The 17,172-nt window shown below is 42.0% G+C and overlaps 1 protein-coding gene across 8 annotated transcripts in view; it reads left to right on the forward strand.

Moving 5' to 3' along the window:
- The window catches only part of AP3B1 (adaptor related protein complex 3 subunit beta 1), a 346,467-nt gene that overhangs the window by 99,714 nt on the left and 229,581 nt on the right, over positions 1-17,172 (forward strand). For all 8 annotated transcript variants that reach the window (XM_073344162.2, XM_073344164.2, XM_073344167.2 and 5 more), the window contains one exon: positions 1,265-1,331. In XM_073344162.2, coding sequence (XP_073200263.1) covers positions 1,265-1,331 — 67 coding nt within the window. The remainder of the gene's footprint in view (positions 1-1,264; positions 1,332-17,172) is intronic.

Below are 17,172 nucleotides of genomic sequence, written 5' to 3' on the forward strand. Positions count from 1 at the left end.
TCTCCTGCCCCTTATGCCCTTGGCTAAGATGATTGGAAGGGTAGGTGGAGTGCAGACACAGCCCTGGAGATGGACACTCTTATTAAAAAATAAAAATCTGATGATGTGTGCATGGGATGCATGCACACCTAGAATAGGATCTTTGTGGACAATACTGTAGGGTAAATAACAATACTTTTCAAAATAAAGGAATGGTACTGAGAACAGACAAAAATCTAATTTGTCAGCATTTAATTCCTGTGCTCTAGTTAATTTCTACTGTAAACCGCTGCTTATTTCTGCCATGTAATGTCAGCTTTAAAGAACCTGAAATTGTTTTCAGTCTTCGTAGCAAAACCTTTTATTTATCTGATAAGAATCAGTTTTTGTTTAGTTCATAAGTGTTATCTTGTTCTTATTCCATTATGTCAACTCAGTCCATGAGAGTTTTGCCCCTAAGTCTTTGAAGATGAAAGATATGGATCACTTTGAAAGGGTTTTCAGATATTTAAGTAATTACTTTCCAAAATGTATGACAGTGCCTTCTTTCAATGTCTTTTCCCTTGGGAAGTGGACAGTTGAAGCTGACATGCTTGCTTGTGTTCTCCTATCTTAACAATTTAAGGCTGCAGTAAATCTCAGATGTGTGCGTATACATGGCATCGTAACTCATGTTCATATTTTCCTTCTCTGAAATATAACACTTATCTTCCCTATGCCTATTCATATAGAACTTTGAACTTGAGGTCTGTATTTCCTAGTAATCCCCATAACAACTCAGAGTAATGCTCTGTTGAATATAGCTTTTTTAAAAACTAGATTCCAGGACTCTAACCTGTTACTGGTCAGACTAATGGAACAAGCAGTTTTCAAAATTCTGATCTTTACTGATGAAGGGGGTTAGAAAATTTTTTTTTATTAAACAGAAAACTAACCCTCCAAATCCTCCAACCCTGTTCTGAATGTTCGTGTGTTTCGTGTTTTTTGTGAGTTGGGGTGCCTGCTTAGTTCCAGAATAGTGAACTGTCTGAATGCTGTAACAGAAATTAATGTGAACTATTCTTTGCCATTTTATGTTTCACACACTCCTCTGCATCTTTCTCCTTCCCCACAATACCATGTGTTTGGTTTGAAAATAATTTCACTTTCCCCTTGTTTGTTTCCTTCCCCTCCTTGCTAAGCCTAGCTTATCTTTGTTTCAAGTGTAAACCTGACCATAAAATGTTAAAGGAATATATTTTAAAAATGAAAAAAACCTATCCTTTGCCTTGTTTCTGTTTTTTAGTCTTGATCCAGAGCAAAAAGAAATGTTAATTGAAGTGATAGAAAAACTTCTGAAAGATAAAAGTACGGTAAGTAACACAAATTAGTGTAATTTTTAAGAGTATAATTGTACTGGTCACACTCTTTCAGCAGTGACCTACTTAATGGTTGCCATTACATACCATTAAATTTGAACTATGCAACATAGCTGACTGTCTTAATTTTAGCATTTCCTAGCTTACAGATGCTTGAATTTGCAACCTTACTGTTGTTTTATGTGAAATTACATTGTATTTAAGAAATGTTATTATATTCTTAAAGTCTGCATTGTTATGCTTCCACACAAGGTGGCAGAAAGGAGTTTGACATGAAGTTTTAACTTTGGCATTTTCTGGCTTTTGCGTGCTTCATCATACCACCTTAGTGTTCACAAGAGCTTTGGTTTAATATTGCCACAGGGTTTCTTCCTTTTTTAAAAGAATACTATTGAGAAGGTAATAAAATAAAATACGGAAATTCACTCTTTAGGACTCCAAAGCGCTGTTGTCATGTGGGACGTCAGGGAAGAGAGGTGGGAGAAGCACAGACAGTGTAAATACAATAGTCTGGAACTATTTGGCTAGACACCACCAGAATGCCTTGATCCATGCATTTTAAAAACCCCATTGAAGGGAGTTGTTATCTTGCAAATTGTGGCCCTAATTTGGGATATCATTTAAGTCCTTGCTGAAAGTTTAGCCACTTAGGTATTGCCCTGATTTAGAGCAGTCTGTTGCACCACGTATCTAAGGCCCTGATTCAGGAAAACATGTAAGTGTGTACTTGAAGATACATGTGAGTATAGCCATTGACTTTTGCAGGACTACTTGCCTGCTTAAAGTTAAGCATGTGCAAAAATACTTTCCTGGATTGGGACCTCAGTTAGCCATGAAAGCATTCTCAAGAAAACGAACTTAGCATATGAGCTTTCTACCACTTTATTTTCAAAAGTGCACTCTCTCAAATCAAAACAAATTTTCACAGCGAGGACTTTTATTTATATGCTAAAATGAATGTTTAGACCCCTTCCAGTTGTTTTGCTTGTACAAATGTTCTAAAAAAAATAGTAGTCTCCTTGAAAAATTGTTAAACTGTTCTTCATCAAACATTTTTTAAAAAATTCCCCTTTAAGGACAGACAGTTGTGTGTGTGTCTAGTCTTTATGTTGGCAATTCCTGACTTGTGGATATTTAATTTTGCAGGCTTCATGATTTTGTAATGTAGCTTTTGTAGGGATTTTCTTGTTGTGTGGGGTTTTTTGTTCTTCGTATTTTTAAAGAAGGAAAAAATCCAAAAAAGTACCTTTATTTATCTAGACAACATGGCTAAATGCCACTAGAAAGACAAAAATTATTTCGGTTTGTCTCCCAGAACACTACAGATGTTGTGTGGCCTGCTCATAAAGAGGTCAGTGACACAAGATTTCTACTGCTTTGTATAGAAAACTTTTCTCTGGAGATCATGCCATCCTTTGAGTATATATTTATGATAACACTGAAGGACACCAAGACTCCTTAGACAGTATTGTAATTAGACACCTGCGGTGTGCCAACTCATGTGGGTTCGTGGGCTTCGGTGCTGTTTAATTGCTGTGTAGATGTTCCGGTGTGAGCTGTAGTTTGAGTTCTGGGACCCTCCCACTTCGCACAGTCTTAGAGCCAAGGCTCCAGCCTAAGCCTGAACGTCTACACTGCAATTAAAAAGCCCCTTGGCCCAAGTCAGCTGGCATGGGCCGGCTGCAAGTTTTAATGAGTCAGGGCTAATTACATCCTAATTTGACTAGATACAGAAGTGCTGTTTAGCTGTCCAATACCTAGAATACTGAGCGAGAACAGTCAAAATACTATTTTTAAAAATATTTTGGTATAGTTTAAAATATTGTGATCCTCTGTGCACTTGTTACAATTCTTAAATGTTCATAACTGCAAATTGAAACAGTATTTTGATCAGAACACTGAAGCTTATCCACTTCCATTGCTACAGAAAACTGGGTGCTCACCAACTAGACATGCACCCATTGTCTGCAGGCAGGGCTCTCCTGTTGTTTCTATCTTCCCTGCTGGTGTAGCCCTCTGAAATAATACAAGCCACAGATCTTCTCCCTGCCCTGCTTCACCTATCCCAGTTGCCAGCATGTTTGACTAGTCTCCATACTCACTTGAAGGAGCTGAGTGTTCAGTTTGCAGCAACAGTAAAACAGGACTTACTTCCTATTCTTTAATCTTCCCCTACACCTCTTCAGCAGCTGAGGCACTTCCGGGTCTGGCCCCCAGTTGCTTTATCTTAGGGGCAGTAGAAATAGGACTTTTTGTTCACCTGACACATGAGAAAGTTCCGTTGTTTCTCTTCTATGCCCTACCCATATTAATCCAGGACTGTTTGTGCATGTGACATTGGGGACAAACAAATCCTTGCCTGCCTCCCTCACCATGGCTGGTATTTGCTCTGATCCTTGTCCTGCCCTCCTTTCTCTGTCAATCAAGGATTTCAGGGGTAAGGTGGTTTGGTCCTCCACCTCCCCAGCATTAAGGGCCCATGCTGCTGTTCTCCTCTTCCTGTAGCTACGAAAAAGCAGCTTCACTGCTGCCTCCTGCCTTTCTTGGAGCTATGACCCTCTGCTAGGAAGTTGGAAAGGGAGATGTCTAGGTTTCTCTCATGGCATCTACAGGGATATCAGGAGCATGTTCTGGACTATTTTCCAACTTAATTTTAAAATCTGGTCTATCCTTAATTCAGCAAGTTGCTCTTGATCCATTAGTGTAAGATTCTTAGCATTTTCCATTTCAGGGGAACTCCAGGGCTCTTAGACCCCGTCAAAATGTTCTATATGGGTTGAAGGAAAATATGAGCTGAATTTTTGTTCCAGACTTTTCAAATGCTCAAATGACATTGACCAAAATTCTGCCAGCAGGATCTGCGATGTTTGCCAGGTGTAACATTTCTGTGGTGCCTCTTGTTACTTTTCATGCCAGAGGGTTAACTTATATCTAAATCTATGCGGTGTATCCTTGCAGGAGAGAAGATTCTTGTTTCTACTTTGCATTTTCCTGTTCAATTTATTGAGGTGGTGGAATATATCAGCCAGGTAGGCAAGTTTTGCATACCATTCCACATCAGAGATCAAGTTCACGTATATGGATTCCTCTGAAGTTGAGAACGTTTTTAACTCCTCCCTCAGCTCATACAAACATGAGTGAACTTTCGCACAGGAATGCCACTGTATTTGTGAGCAAAAGTAAACTCTGATGTTTTGCTCCCATTTCCTCAAACAGCGAGAAAAGAAGACATTTTAAGGACCGTGATTTTATTAAGTTCAATATCTTTACTGCTAACACTAAAGCTCTACTGGCAGTGTTTTGGCCATGAGAGCTTCACATTGCAGGAAACAGTGGGTCTCCAGCACATCTGGTCTTTGTTCTTTGACCTTACTTAAAACCCCTTCACTTTGCCAATCTAGGAGGCAGCCCCATCTGTGCAAACCCTAAGACAGTTTTTCCAGTGCAATTCTCCCTCCTCAAGGAAGGCCATTGTCACCCTGAAGATTTCCTCTCCAGTCGTATGACTTGGCGGCAGTTTGCAAAATAAAACCTTTTTCTTTTCTGCTGTCTCCATCAACTTACCTGATTTTTAGCCGAGAGTTGAGCCTGACCACTGATACCTGTTGATTCATCAAGCTGTGGTGCAAATTTTCCTCTAGGCTTGATTTTTTTTTCTCAGAGCAGAGTTTCAGTGTCAGCTGATGTCATCAATGTGGTGTCTTATTGTATTATCTGAAACGGGAACTTTTGCAACTTCATTGACTGCATTTGCGCCTAACATTACTCTCACCATTTCTTTGTGTGCTGGTAAAATTAACATCTCTGCAATTGTATGCAGCTTTTTTTGCCTTCACTACAAGGTCAGCAACCAAGTAGCTTGCTTCCAGTGCTTTATCAGAAGCACAGTGACAGTCTTTCATCATTTGTGCTTCTTTTTCATTCTGATCCTTCAAACGCTTGAAACAATATTTATCCTTCTTGGCAAGGGACTTGTGTTTACTTATAAAGTGTCGGTTTAACTTACTTGGCACCATTGCATGATTTGAGAGTTTCTACTACACTTGATACATTGTGGAAGAAAGCAAGATGGTTCACCTGTAAACAAAAATCCTCATCGCAAGTAACTCTCAGTAGCATTGGCTCACTACCTCAACTTTCTTATGTTCATGTTAAGCTTCCTCACTGAAAATAAATGTGGAAGCGCCAGAATCTTTTCTTCAAATATTTATTTGTCCCTTTTTTGAGTCTTCAGTTCAAAATTCACCACTAACTTAATGGCTGATAAGAAAATATGGCTACCACATGAACAGCAAGGTCATTTGAGTGTAGCATGATGTAAAGTCGGTCTCATGCATGTTCACGCAAAGAGCAACAGCACAAAGTGCCGTCTTCCAACAATCTAAGATTTGTATGGGTAGTCCTTCAATTCTTATTCAAGCTGATTCAAATTCAACGTCAAGATCAAACGGCTTGTGAGTCACCTGAAGTGGAATGGACATGCAATCACTTGAAGAAGAAGAAATGGTTACTAACCTGTTCCCTAACTACTACTGTTTGAGAGAGGTCCCTATGGGTGCACCACTCCAGGTGATGGTGCGTCTCTGTGCCTTTGCTTGGAGAGTTTTAGCAGCAGTGCCTGTACGGTCATGCATGCATTGTGCCTGCTTTGCACGCTGTTGGCACTTCATCAAGCGTATGTGCAACTGAGACCCCTCAGTTCCTTCGCAACTGTCCCTGGCCTGAGATGGAGTTCAGCAGTCCCTTTGAAAACCTTTGTTTCTATTGTCTCTTGATAAATTTAGATCAATTAGTGAGTGATGATAGTTTAGATAGGTTAAGTTTCAGTTATTAGTGTTACTTCCCATACAAAAAATATAATTTATTTATCCTTCCTTTTGTACAGCTAGTGTTAAGTTAGAGAAACGCCTGGTTCACCAGGATTTAAAAGATGCACAACATACAGAGAGACGATGCCTGTGTCAGATGGACGCACTCAATGTGTTCGTTGCCTTGGGGAAGTTCATATTCCTCAGAAATGTGCCCATTGTGACAAACTGAAAGGTAGGGCATGCAGAGATAGAGACCTGAGGCTGAAACTCATTTCAATGGAAAAGTCATTAAGACCAGCCTCTGACCCAGGGCAGGAAACCTCTTCCTGGCATAGGTCATTGGTCTCTTCACCACGAAGGTTCCCGAAGACCAGAAAATGTGCAAAAAAAAAACCCCCCAAAACAAAAAAACTTCACTACATAAAGAGCAGACCAGCAGAAAACAGTTGCTGACCAAATTGATCTCATTTGGTGCTGGCCACACCATGACTCAAGACGTGTGACACTCTGGGCATCTCTGGGACTGCCCATGTGGAGGCTGCTACTTGAACCCAGCGCTCTGGTGAGGAGTCTAAGGCTTCTAGGCTGCCCATCTCCATCATGGCACTGTCAACAGCGCTAAAGGAGACAGTACCTACAACTGCTCCTATTACGGTGCTGCAGCCTAATGCTGCTAGTGCAACAGTGCCGACACAAACTGCCCTGTCACCAGCTCAGCACACCACACTCCCAAAGCAATCGGCACCTCACTCTTCGGCACTGAGACTCTTGGCACTACACCACTTTCTGTATCAGAAGGATCTGTTTTCATAGACAATAAGGGTTGGAAGAGACCTCAGGAGGTCATCTAGTCCAACCCCCTGCTCAAAGCAGGACCAACACCAACTAAATCATCCCAGGCAGGGCTTTGTCAAGCTGGGCCTTCAAAACCTCGTAGGATGGAGATTCCACCACCTCCCTAGGTAACCCATTCCAGTGCTTCACCGCTCTCCTAGTGAAATAGTTTTTCGTACTATCCAACCCACTGCAGCTTGAGACCATTGCTCCTTGTTCTTTCATCTGCCACCACTTTGAACAGCCTTGCTCTCCATCCTCTTTGGACCCCCCCTTCAGGTAGTTGAAGGCTGCTATCAAATCCCCCCTCACTCTTCTCATCTGCAGACTAAATAAGCGCAGTTCCCTCAGCCTCTCCTCGTAAGTCATATGCCCCGGCCCCCCCTAATCATTTCTGTTGCCCTCCCCTGGACTCTCTCCAATTTGTCCACATCCTTTCTGTAGTGGGGGGCCAAAAACTGGACACACTACTCCCAGATGTGGCCTCACCAGTGCTGAGAGGAATAGAGGGGAATAATCACTTCCCTCAATCTGCTGGCAGTTCTCCTACTAATGCAGCCCAACATGCCATAAGCCTTCTTGGCAACAAGGGCACACTGTTGACTCGTATCCAGCTTCTCGTCCCCTGTAATCCCCAGGTGCTTTTCTGCAGAACTGCCACTTAGCTAGTCGGTCCCCAGCCTGTAGCAGTGCATGGGATTCTTCCGTCTTAAATGGATGGACTCTGCACTCCTCCTTGTTGAACCTCATCCAATTTCTTTTGGCCCAATCCTCCAATTTGTGTAGGGACACTATCCCTACCCTTCAGCTTATCTACCTCTCCCCCCAGGTTAAAGTCATCCATGAACTTGCTGAGAATGCAATCCATCCCATCGTCCAGATCATGAATGAAGATGTGGAACAAAACTCGCCCTAGGACCGACCCCTGGGGCACTCTGCTTGATACCAGCTGCCAATTAGACATCGAGCTGTTGATCACTACCTGTTGAGCCAGCTTTCTATCCACCTTACAGTCCATTCACCCAATCCATACTTTTTTAACTTGGTCTCCTCAATTCTGGGGTCCCTCTTTTGGGCACCAATGTCTCTCTGGGGCCAGTGGTACCGGAGCAACAGCTATCTTTGATAGCACCACAGGTGTTGAGTGATGAAGATGAGGAGGCTGAAGGAGTATTCTCCCCTAACTATTCCTCTCTGATCAGAACACCTTTGGCAGCTGGGCCACTACGATCACAGTCCACATATGGGCACACAGCATGCCACCATGGTATGGTTACCCCATGGTATGGTTACCAGGCCCTTCCTTGGTCACTGGCCATACCGGGATCCCTCATGGTCTTACCGAAGGCACTACAGCAGGCACTCCAGCCCACGTAGGGAAGACACCGGAGCTACACCTCCACCCTTGGAGACCATCGTTACAGAGACCAGGGATGAACCCATGGCAGAGCAGGAAGAGGACACTGCTCCTGACATCTCGCCAACCAACAATGATTCATCCTCCTCACCGGATGTGGCAATTACGCCTCCGCTCTAAATCATCACAGATAACTTTACCCACTTCCAAAATTTATTCAAAAGAGTGGCCAGTGAGTTCAAGATGGCTCTGGAGGAAGTGCCGGAAACTCAGGATGAACTAACGGATATCTCACAGACATCTTCCCTATCAAAGATAACCCCATTGATTGGCAATGCTATCACGGAATCTGCCAACATGGTATGGCAAACTCTGGCTACCATACCTCCAACCTGTAAAAGGGCTGACAAAGTATTATGTTCCCTCGAAGGGATCAGAATTTTTATTCACACACCCAGCACCCAACTCGCTGGTAGTGGAAGTGGCCAACCAGAGAGGCAAACACCACCCCTTTTGGTCCATGCCCTGCGATAAGGATAGTAAAAGGTTGGACCTATTCGACCTCAAAGTATATTCTTCCTCCACGCTTCAATTCAGAGTGGTAAATTAGTTGTCAAATACGGCCTCAAACTGTGGAAAGTTTATGGAATTTATTAACAAGATTCCAGAGGAAAAGAGAGAACAATTTAGATTGTTGGTCTTAAAAGGCCAAATGACTGCACGCACAGCTCTACAGGCTTCACTTGACATTGCTGACATGGCTGCTAGGTCCACCACTACAGCTGTGGTCATGCGACGAGCCTTGTGGTTTACGTCCTTAGCATTCCCACAGGAAATAAAGAATACAATCAAAGACCTCCCCTTCAATGTTATACCAATAAAATAAAAACCAGCAGGATCTTATTAAAGGGGAAAAGGCAAAATAACACATTTATTGTGAATACAGAAAGAATCATAGTAAGCAGTTAGTTAGAGCTATAACATTCCATTCAATTTCATATTTATTCACACATTCATTCATACACACACACACACAGAGGTTCTGCAAGGTTGTTATCATAGTTACCAGCCTTAGAGTTGCTCATGCCAAGCCACTGGCCAGTTGGCCTGGACATGAGGAGGGAGCAGGGCCTTCCTTGTCAGATGCTCATCTGATGTTCCTGGAAGTTGGTTTGCAGAATCAGACCTCAAAGTTCTCACTTTCTAGAGTCCATTTTTATAGGAATTTCTTCCTATGCCAATCTATGGGAATTGCTTCATCATGCTGTTGCTGAATCAATCAGTAGATGGCACATTCCTGACGGCTCCATGCTGCTAGATGTTATCTTGTTCTTTGGTTCTCCCATTCTTGAGGCTGTTGGGTGGATTCCAGTCTGCCCTCGGGGGGGGGGGGGGGGGGGGTTCCTCTGGTTATTTCCACTTGACGCCTTTTTCAGCCGATGGACACTAGATTCTTAGGCTGGCACCTCCCTGATCATTCAGTTGTTATCCACAACAAGCATCCATCCACATACATCCTCTTATCTCTATTTTAATCACAATTGTTAACAAAGCAAGATGAATACAACAAAAGGGCGGGGAGTCTCTGGGTGCTGTTTCTGTTGTTACGGAGTATTGCTTTGAGTCTCTCTCTGTGTGAGTAGTTGTTATTACAAAGAATTTGCTTTGAGGACAGACTGTCTTAGAATGTACTAACACAATTAGCAGCTTGCAAGTTTCACACATAAAGGGAGAGAAACAGTACCAAAAACCAAGAGACCTCTTAATTAGTAATACCCTGGGATTTAAACTATGGGGAATCAAACTCATTTGTGATTTTAATACAGAACTTATTTAATATGATCCAACATCAACAAAGAGAAATTGTTTGCAGCCAGAACCAATGAGGTACTGCACGCTATGAAGGATTCGTGGGCAACTCTCCGGTCCCTTGGCATTCATACACCTGACACAAAAAGGAAACAATTTAGGTATCAACCATACCACAGAAATAGATACTCAACATATACACAGCAACACTGGAGGCCTTACGAACAACAACGACGACAAAGACAGAGACCACAATGATACCGACTCCACCAGCAGCGGCATCTCATGCGCCTTCCTCTAAACAAAAAATTTGAAGACTTGGTTGAGGGTCTCAAAGACCTTTCCCAGATTCCAGTGTTTATGCCATCCATCTATTTGAAGACTGTTTGCTCCTATTCTATCTGAAATGGGCTGCCATTAGCATGGACAAATGGGCCCTTGAAGTCATCTGTACTGGCTATACCATTTTTTTCCTGTTTATATGCCCCATCCCAGCCTCCCTATCCCTCTTCGGGGACCCCTCTCATGAACATTTGCTTCACCAAGAGATCGATAATCTCCTCCAATTAGGGGTAGTGGAAACTGTTCCGATGCAACACGGGGAAGGGTTTTTTTCCTACTACTTTTTAACACACAAGAAAAATGTAGGGTGGTGACCTATCCTGGATCTTAGGCGACTGAACAAGTTTGTGAGAAAGCAATGGCTCAAGATGGTCACCTTAACAACAATACCAGTGCTGGAGCAGGGGAATTGTTTTTCATCCCTTGACTTGCAGGATGCTTATTTTCGTGTTATGATACACCCTGCCTTTTAGGCAGGGTGTATCATAACATGAATGATTGATTGCTTCCAGAGTCTGGGTCTACAAATAAACTAAAAGAAATCAACAATAGAACCAGTTCAACCATTAGAATTCATCGGCGCTTACCTCCGCTCAGTGGCAGTGAAAGTGTCACTTCCACAAGACCAGTTCCACATGATAAAGACACTCACATCTGCAGTGCGGAACAGCCCACATATTACAGATCATGCATGCCTACAACTTCTGGGCCGGATGGCAGCATGCAGGTTTGTGGTTAAATATGTGCACTTACACATGCGCTGTCTGCAAGGATGGCTAGGAACTGTCTACAGACCAAACAAGCACAAGTTAAACATACTATTAATGATGTCCCTCCCAAGGTAAATGATTTGCAAACTTCTTGGATTCAACCACACAACTTATGCTTGGGGATCCCATTTACACAAGATCCTCCAACACAGATGATCACAATGGATGCCTCCCTCATGGGGTGGGGAGCACACATGCAATGTCGCACTATTCAGGGGTTTTGGTCCACAGCCGAGACAAAGCTACACATAAACCTGCTAGAACTCCATGCTGTCTGCAGTGCCTGCCTCCACTTCCTACCGTTCATAAGAAACCAAAACGTAAGAGTAATGACCAACAACATTGCTTGAATGTTTTACATAAATAGGCAAAGGGGAGTCCGATCACACTCATTATGCACCAAGGCTATGAGCCTCTGGAATTGGTGCATCCAACAGAATATCCACTTCTCTGCTTCCTACTTGCCTAGATACCTACACCATGGCAGATGAACTCAGCAGATGTTTTTCCCCATGAATGGGAATTGAACGACACAATGTAGAAATATATATTCCAAAAATGGGGCCGCCCACAAATAAACCTATTTGCTACAGCCTGCAACACCAAGTGTCTGAGATTGCTTTCCCAGACCTGCTCTGGAGCAGAATCAATGAGGGATGCATTCCTGATCAGCAGGGAGACATAAGTGGGGATGCCCATTTGTTGGAAGAAGTCATTATCATAATGCAGAGCTGCAAGTCTTATGAGCGTGTTGAGGGCAGTGCAGGCAGTCCATTTCTTCCCATGGCCCGTGAAACAGGGACGAACAGATGGATCCACAGATTCCATGTCCAGAAGGAACCACTATGACCAGAATTCTGACCTGACGCCCCTCCTTCTCTTCCCCTCCTGCTTGTCCCACAGGCTATAGCATTTCTGACTGAAGCTAGAGAAAAGCTTATCTTTTAAAAAAGATATCTGGTCTTGATTTAAAGGTTCCAGGCAATGATGAATCTACCACCTCCCCTGGTAAGATGTTATTGTGTTTAATTACTCTCACAGCTGCCAAGTTGTCTTATTTTAATATTGACTTTATCTGATGTCTACTTCCAGCCATTGGATCTTGTTCTGCCTTTGTCAGAAAAGTTGAAAACCCCTTCATTATCAGATATCTTTTCCAAATGCAATTACCTACACACAGGCCTTGTCTACACTACTGGGGTAAATTTACCTAAGTCACACTACTCCAGCTACATGTATAACGTAACTGGAGTTGACGTAGCTTAGGTCAACTAACGGTGGTGTCTATACTGTGCTGCATCGACAGGAGACACTCTCCCATTTGCTTACCTTACTCCTCTTGTTCTGGTGGAGTACTGGAGTCATCCTGAGAGCGCTCCACAATCAATTTAGCGGGTCTTCACTATCTACCTTCACTAGACCCACGAAATTGACTCTTGCTGAATCAGTCGCAACAGCCTCGATCCCTGGTAAGTGTAGACATGGCCACAGTGATCAAGTCACCTCTTGGCTGTCTTTTTGATACATTGAATAAGTTGATCTCTTTAAGCTCACATTGTCAGGCTTGTTTTCCAGCCCTGCATCATTTGTCATCCTTCTTTGAATTCGCTCTAGTATTTCCACTTACTACTTATAGTTTGGCACCAGAACAGGGCACTGTATTCTAGTAGCAGTTTTACTAATGCTGTATACAGAGGCAAGATCACTTTCCTACTTCTTGACATTCCCCTTTATATACATCCAAGAATCTCATTGGCCTTTTTTGCCACAGCATTGCACTGAGAGCTCATATTGAGGTGGTCATCCATGATGATCTGTAAATCCTTCTCTGAATCACTGCTTTAAGGGACAGTCTCTTCCATCCTGTAGATATAACCTGAGTTCTTGGTATGTATTGCCTTGCATTTTGCTGTATTAAAATGTATTTGTTGGATTTTGACCATTTAACCAAGTGATTCAGGAACAGTAACCTATCCTCTTCATTATTTAGTACTGCACTAGTCTTGTATCATATGCAGACTTTACCATCTTTTTATATCATCATCTATTCTGGTTCCTTGATAAAATACTAAATAGCACCGAAGTTGGGGAAGGACCCCACTGGAAACAACCCTGCTTATTGATCTCTCTCCATTAATTACATTTTCTATCTGCTAGATACTTAAACTACCCCATCATTGGACTATCTGAATGCTTCATAATCTTTCATATATTTATCCTCACAAGACCCATTTTACAGATGGGAAACTGAGGTACAAAGAGGCTAAGTGATTTACCCAAGGTCACATAAGTTGGTAGTGGAGCGTGGAATTGAACTCTGGTTGTCATGACTGGGTTGTGGGTGGTCAGACCTAGTGGTCAGAGTGGAAGTTCGGAGTTGGGCAAAGTTTCATACTGGAGAGTCAGAGCCTGAGACAGGCCAGAGGAGAAACCAGGAGTCCAACATCAGGAGGTAGGGCAGTGTTAGAAGCTGGAATCTGGGATCTCTCATGCGCAGGGTCTGAAGTGAGACAGGCTGGCAGTCTGTATTGTTGCTTAGACTACTCCTTGTTATGGTTTCCTGTCATAAATACTGGTGCCAGCCAGTTAGTGGGCTGCAAGGAGCTGCCACTCAGGTCCTGCTGGACAGTACTTCCTGCTGGGCCCAGCCTCACAGAGTCTTCCCATAGGAATCCAGCCTAAGCCTCCTCTGGTGATCTGGAGGCGTCAGTGGCCCACAACACCTAAGATCCCAGGTTCTAGCCCTGCAGTTTCTTACAGTAGGCTAGGGCACTAACTGTGGGACCATCCTTCTCTCTTATTGAGAGTTTTAATCCATCTAATGTGTGCCTTGTTAATTCCATATTATACAAGAGTATTAATCAAAACGTTATATAGTACAAAGTCAAGTGCCTTGCAGAAATCCAAATACTCTATATCAACACAGTTACCATTATCAATCAGACCTGTAAAAGTTTAATACCTACCTTACATGAAACCATGCTGACTGGCATTAATTATGTTTTTAGCTTCTAATTCTTTGTTGATAGACATGAATTGACCATTCCATTATTTTACCAGAAATTATCAGGCTAATCTGTCTGCAGTTTCCTGTGTTGTCCTTTTTATCCTTTTTAAATATTGGGACTACTTTGGTAGTTGTCCAGTCCTTTTGAAATTTTCCCAGGTTTCAAAGATTTGTTAAAAATTAATATTAGTGGTTCAGAGAGCTCCTCAGCTCTTTAAACACTTTCGATTTAAGTTATATGGACCTGTTGATCAGAAAATGTTTCATTTTATTAGCTGTTGCCTCTCATCCTTTGTTACAGATAGTAAACTTGCTTTTCTGTCCACAGCATCATATGGCATGGATACATAATCCTACTTGGTTCCAGATACATAATGGTAGTATCTGTTGAACATTTTTGCTTTTTCTACATCACTACCTACTACTTTACCATCTGCATCTAGCAATTGACCTAGGGTTTTCTTTCTTCTTCCCAATATGTTGCAAAAATGTGTCCTTTTTTTGTTTAACCCTATTAGCTGCTGATATGTCATTCATTCCTTTGGTTTCCCTTATCAGTCACCTACACTTTCGATTTGTAATTTATGTTCATTGCCATGTACTTCCCCAGTCTTCCATACTTTGTATGTAATGTGGAGGTGTGGGGGGGATGTGTGCGGGGGCGTTTTATCACTGCTTCCTGATCTGCTTTAAAACAGGATGACTTCTTACTAAGCTTAACTTTTTTGTGTGTCTGTGGAATTGTGGCTTTCTGGGCATTCTGTAGGATAAACCCATAACACATTCATTAACATGTCCCACTTTCTCTTAAATGTTCTCATGCAGTTATTCCTTTAAACTTGGGAAAATTGGCCCTTTGAATGTTCCAAATGTACATATTACTGTTTGGTGCAATTTTGTATTTGCACAAGATAAATGTAAGCAGATCATAATCACTAGTATGTGGGCAACTGCTAACATTTAGGTCAGTGACTAATTTTTCTTTGTCAGAATAAGGACCATTATTGAGTAACATCATGTTGGGTGCAGAACTCAGTGTTAAGAAATTATCAACTCTTCCTTTCAGAAACTTTAAGGAAGCTTTGTTACTGACTGCATGAGAGATCCACCAAATGTCCCTCAAGTTGAAGTCACCCAGGAGAAGGCACTTTCTTCCTACACATTATGGACAGATGTTTAGTGAGATTAAGGAGGTCTGTAACAGATCCCCAACAGTACCCCATCTTCAGTTTTACTAGTTAGAACTTTAATCCATAAGTATGCAAGATCCTGTGATTCTGAATAGTCTATGATTCTAACAGGTAAGGGTGTGTATGATGTAAAGTGCCACTCCATCCCATTTTCCCCCATTCTATCCTTACGGAAGAAACTGTAACCATTAATTTTAATCTTTCATTCACAAGACCCGTCCCATCAAGTCTCTGTAATACCAGCCATCTCATATTTCTTATACATGAGCATCTATACAACTCCTCTTGTTTATTATCTAGATCCTTAGCATTTATATAGACAATATAAAATGTATTTCTTACATGCTCCTGAATGCTTGGGTTTGGTGTATGTATACCCTCATAAAGCTTTTTACATATTTGGGTGTTTGTACTATGAATACCTGGTTATTAAACTTCAGCTGTGTGGTACCTTATGAAGGTTCTATTACTGTGAGTTTTGGATGAGTGTGTTACTCATGAGTGGCAAAACAGCTCGTTATGCAGCTCATCCCAAATAGTTGCAAATAAAATCTTCGCATTGTGCCACTTCTGTTCTGTGCTCTGCACACTTTTTCTAGAAACACTGTCAAATGTATCTTTTTCTAAATGAACATCTGAGGAGGAGGGATGAAATTTCTTTAGCAGTCGTTTAAATTTATTTTTTAAATGCTGCTTAGAGCTGTAGATTGTCACAACCTCTGTCCTCTCCCTTGGGATTACATCCTATAATCTTTTCTAGCCACAAAGGATTGCTGGATTGGGTCATGTTTTTAAGAGGGGAATTATAAAAGTGGTGGGGTCTGGGTAAGGGTTCTGGTGAAAATTTGACAAAGGTGCATCAGTTCCTCCCTTCTGTTTTTGCTGTGCTCTTCTCCAGGGTAGTAGTACTTACACAATGAGGACCTGTGAGGTCAAGGCAGCTGGCTCCTAATCACACTTAAGCAATGCTTTCCTAGAGCAGAGCCATGGTCAGATTTAAACAGAGGTTCAATATGGAAGGCTTTACTTTGGGGTAAGTAGGTAGCGCAGAATGTGCTTTTTTTTGGGAGGAGAGAAGTACTGGAGATGATATTGAAAAAGGGTAAAAAGTTCCTCCCCTTATGAAAAAGTCTATAGATTTTCCTAAGAATGAACCCTATAAGTCTATAGAACTTGAGAGAGAGAGTTTATCACCTGTTGGAATTCTAGGGAATGGATAAAATTTATTTAGTTCTATGGGATGGTATAAAAGCCATTGGAAGGGTTATTTTTTTGTTTCTTTCCCATAAGCATTCCTGTTACCATGCTTCCCTCTCTGGGATTACTTCGGCCATGTCCAGACTGAAATTTTTAAAGTAGCATTTGTTCCGGCATACAGCTGCCAACATTACAATTTCACTTGAACCTGTGCACACTTGACTGCATTTGTCACTGCAATATGTTCTCACAGCAGGTGGTTATAATTGACATAATGCACTACACTGTGGATAGGCATCCCACTGTTTGCCATGCCACTGTCTGATGCATTCCCTTGTGGGACATTTTTGAAATGTATTATGGGATATCAGCACTCCTGTTAGGACTTCCTGTTAGGACTTCCATCCCATAATACTCTTCTCTTTTCACACCATTTTTTAAAAATTGCCATAGTTCCTCCATTACATCTTTTAATCTATCTACCATTCTGCTGGCAGAAGCATGGATGCTGAACAGGT

The sequence above is a fragment of the Lepidochelys kempii genome, chromosome 5 (genome assembly GCF_965140285.1).
Source record: "Lepidochelys kempii isolate rLepKem1 chromosome 5, rLepKem1.hap1, whole genome shotgun sequence".
In the NCBI taxonomy this organism is placed as follows: domain Eukaryota; kingdom Metazoa; phylum Chordata; order Testudines; family Cheloniidae; genus Lepidochelys; species Lepidochelys kempii.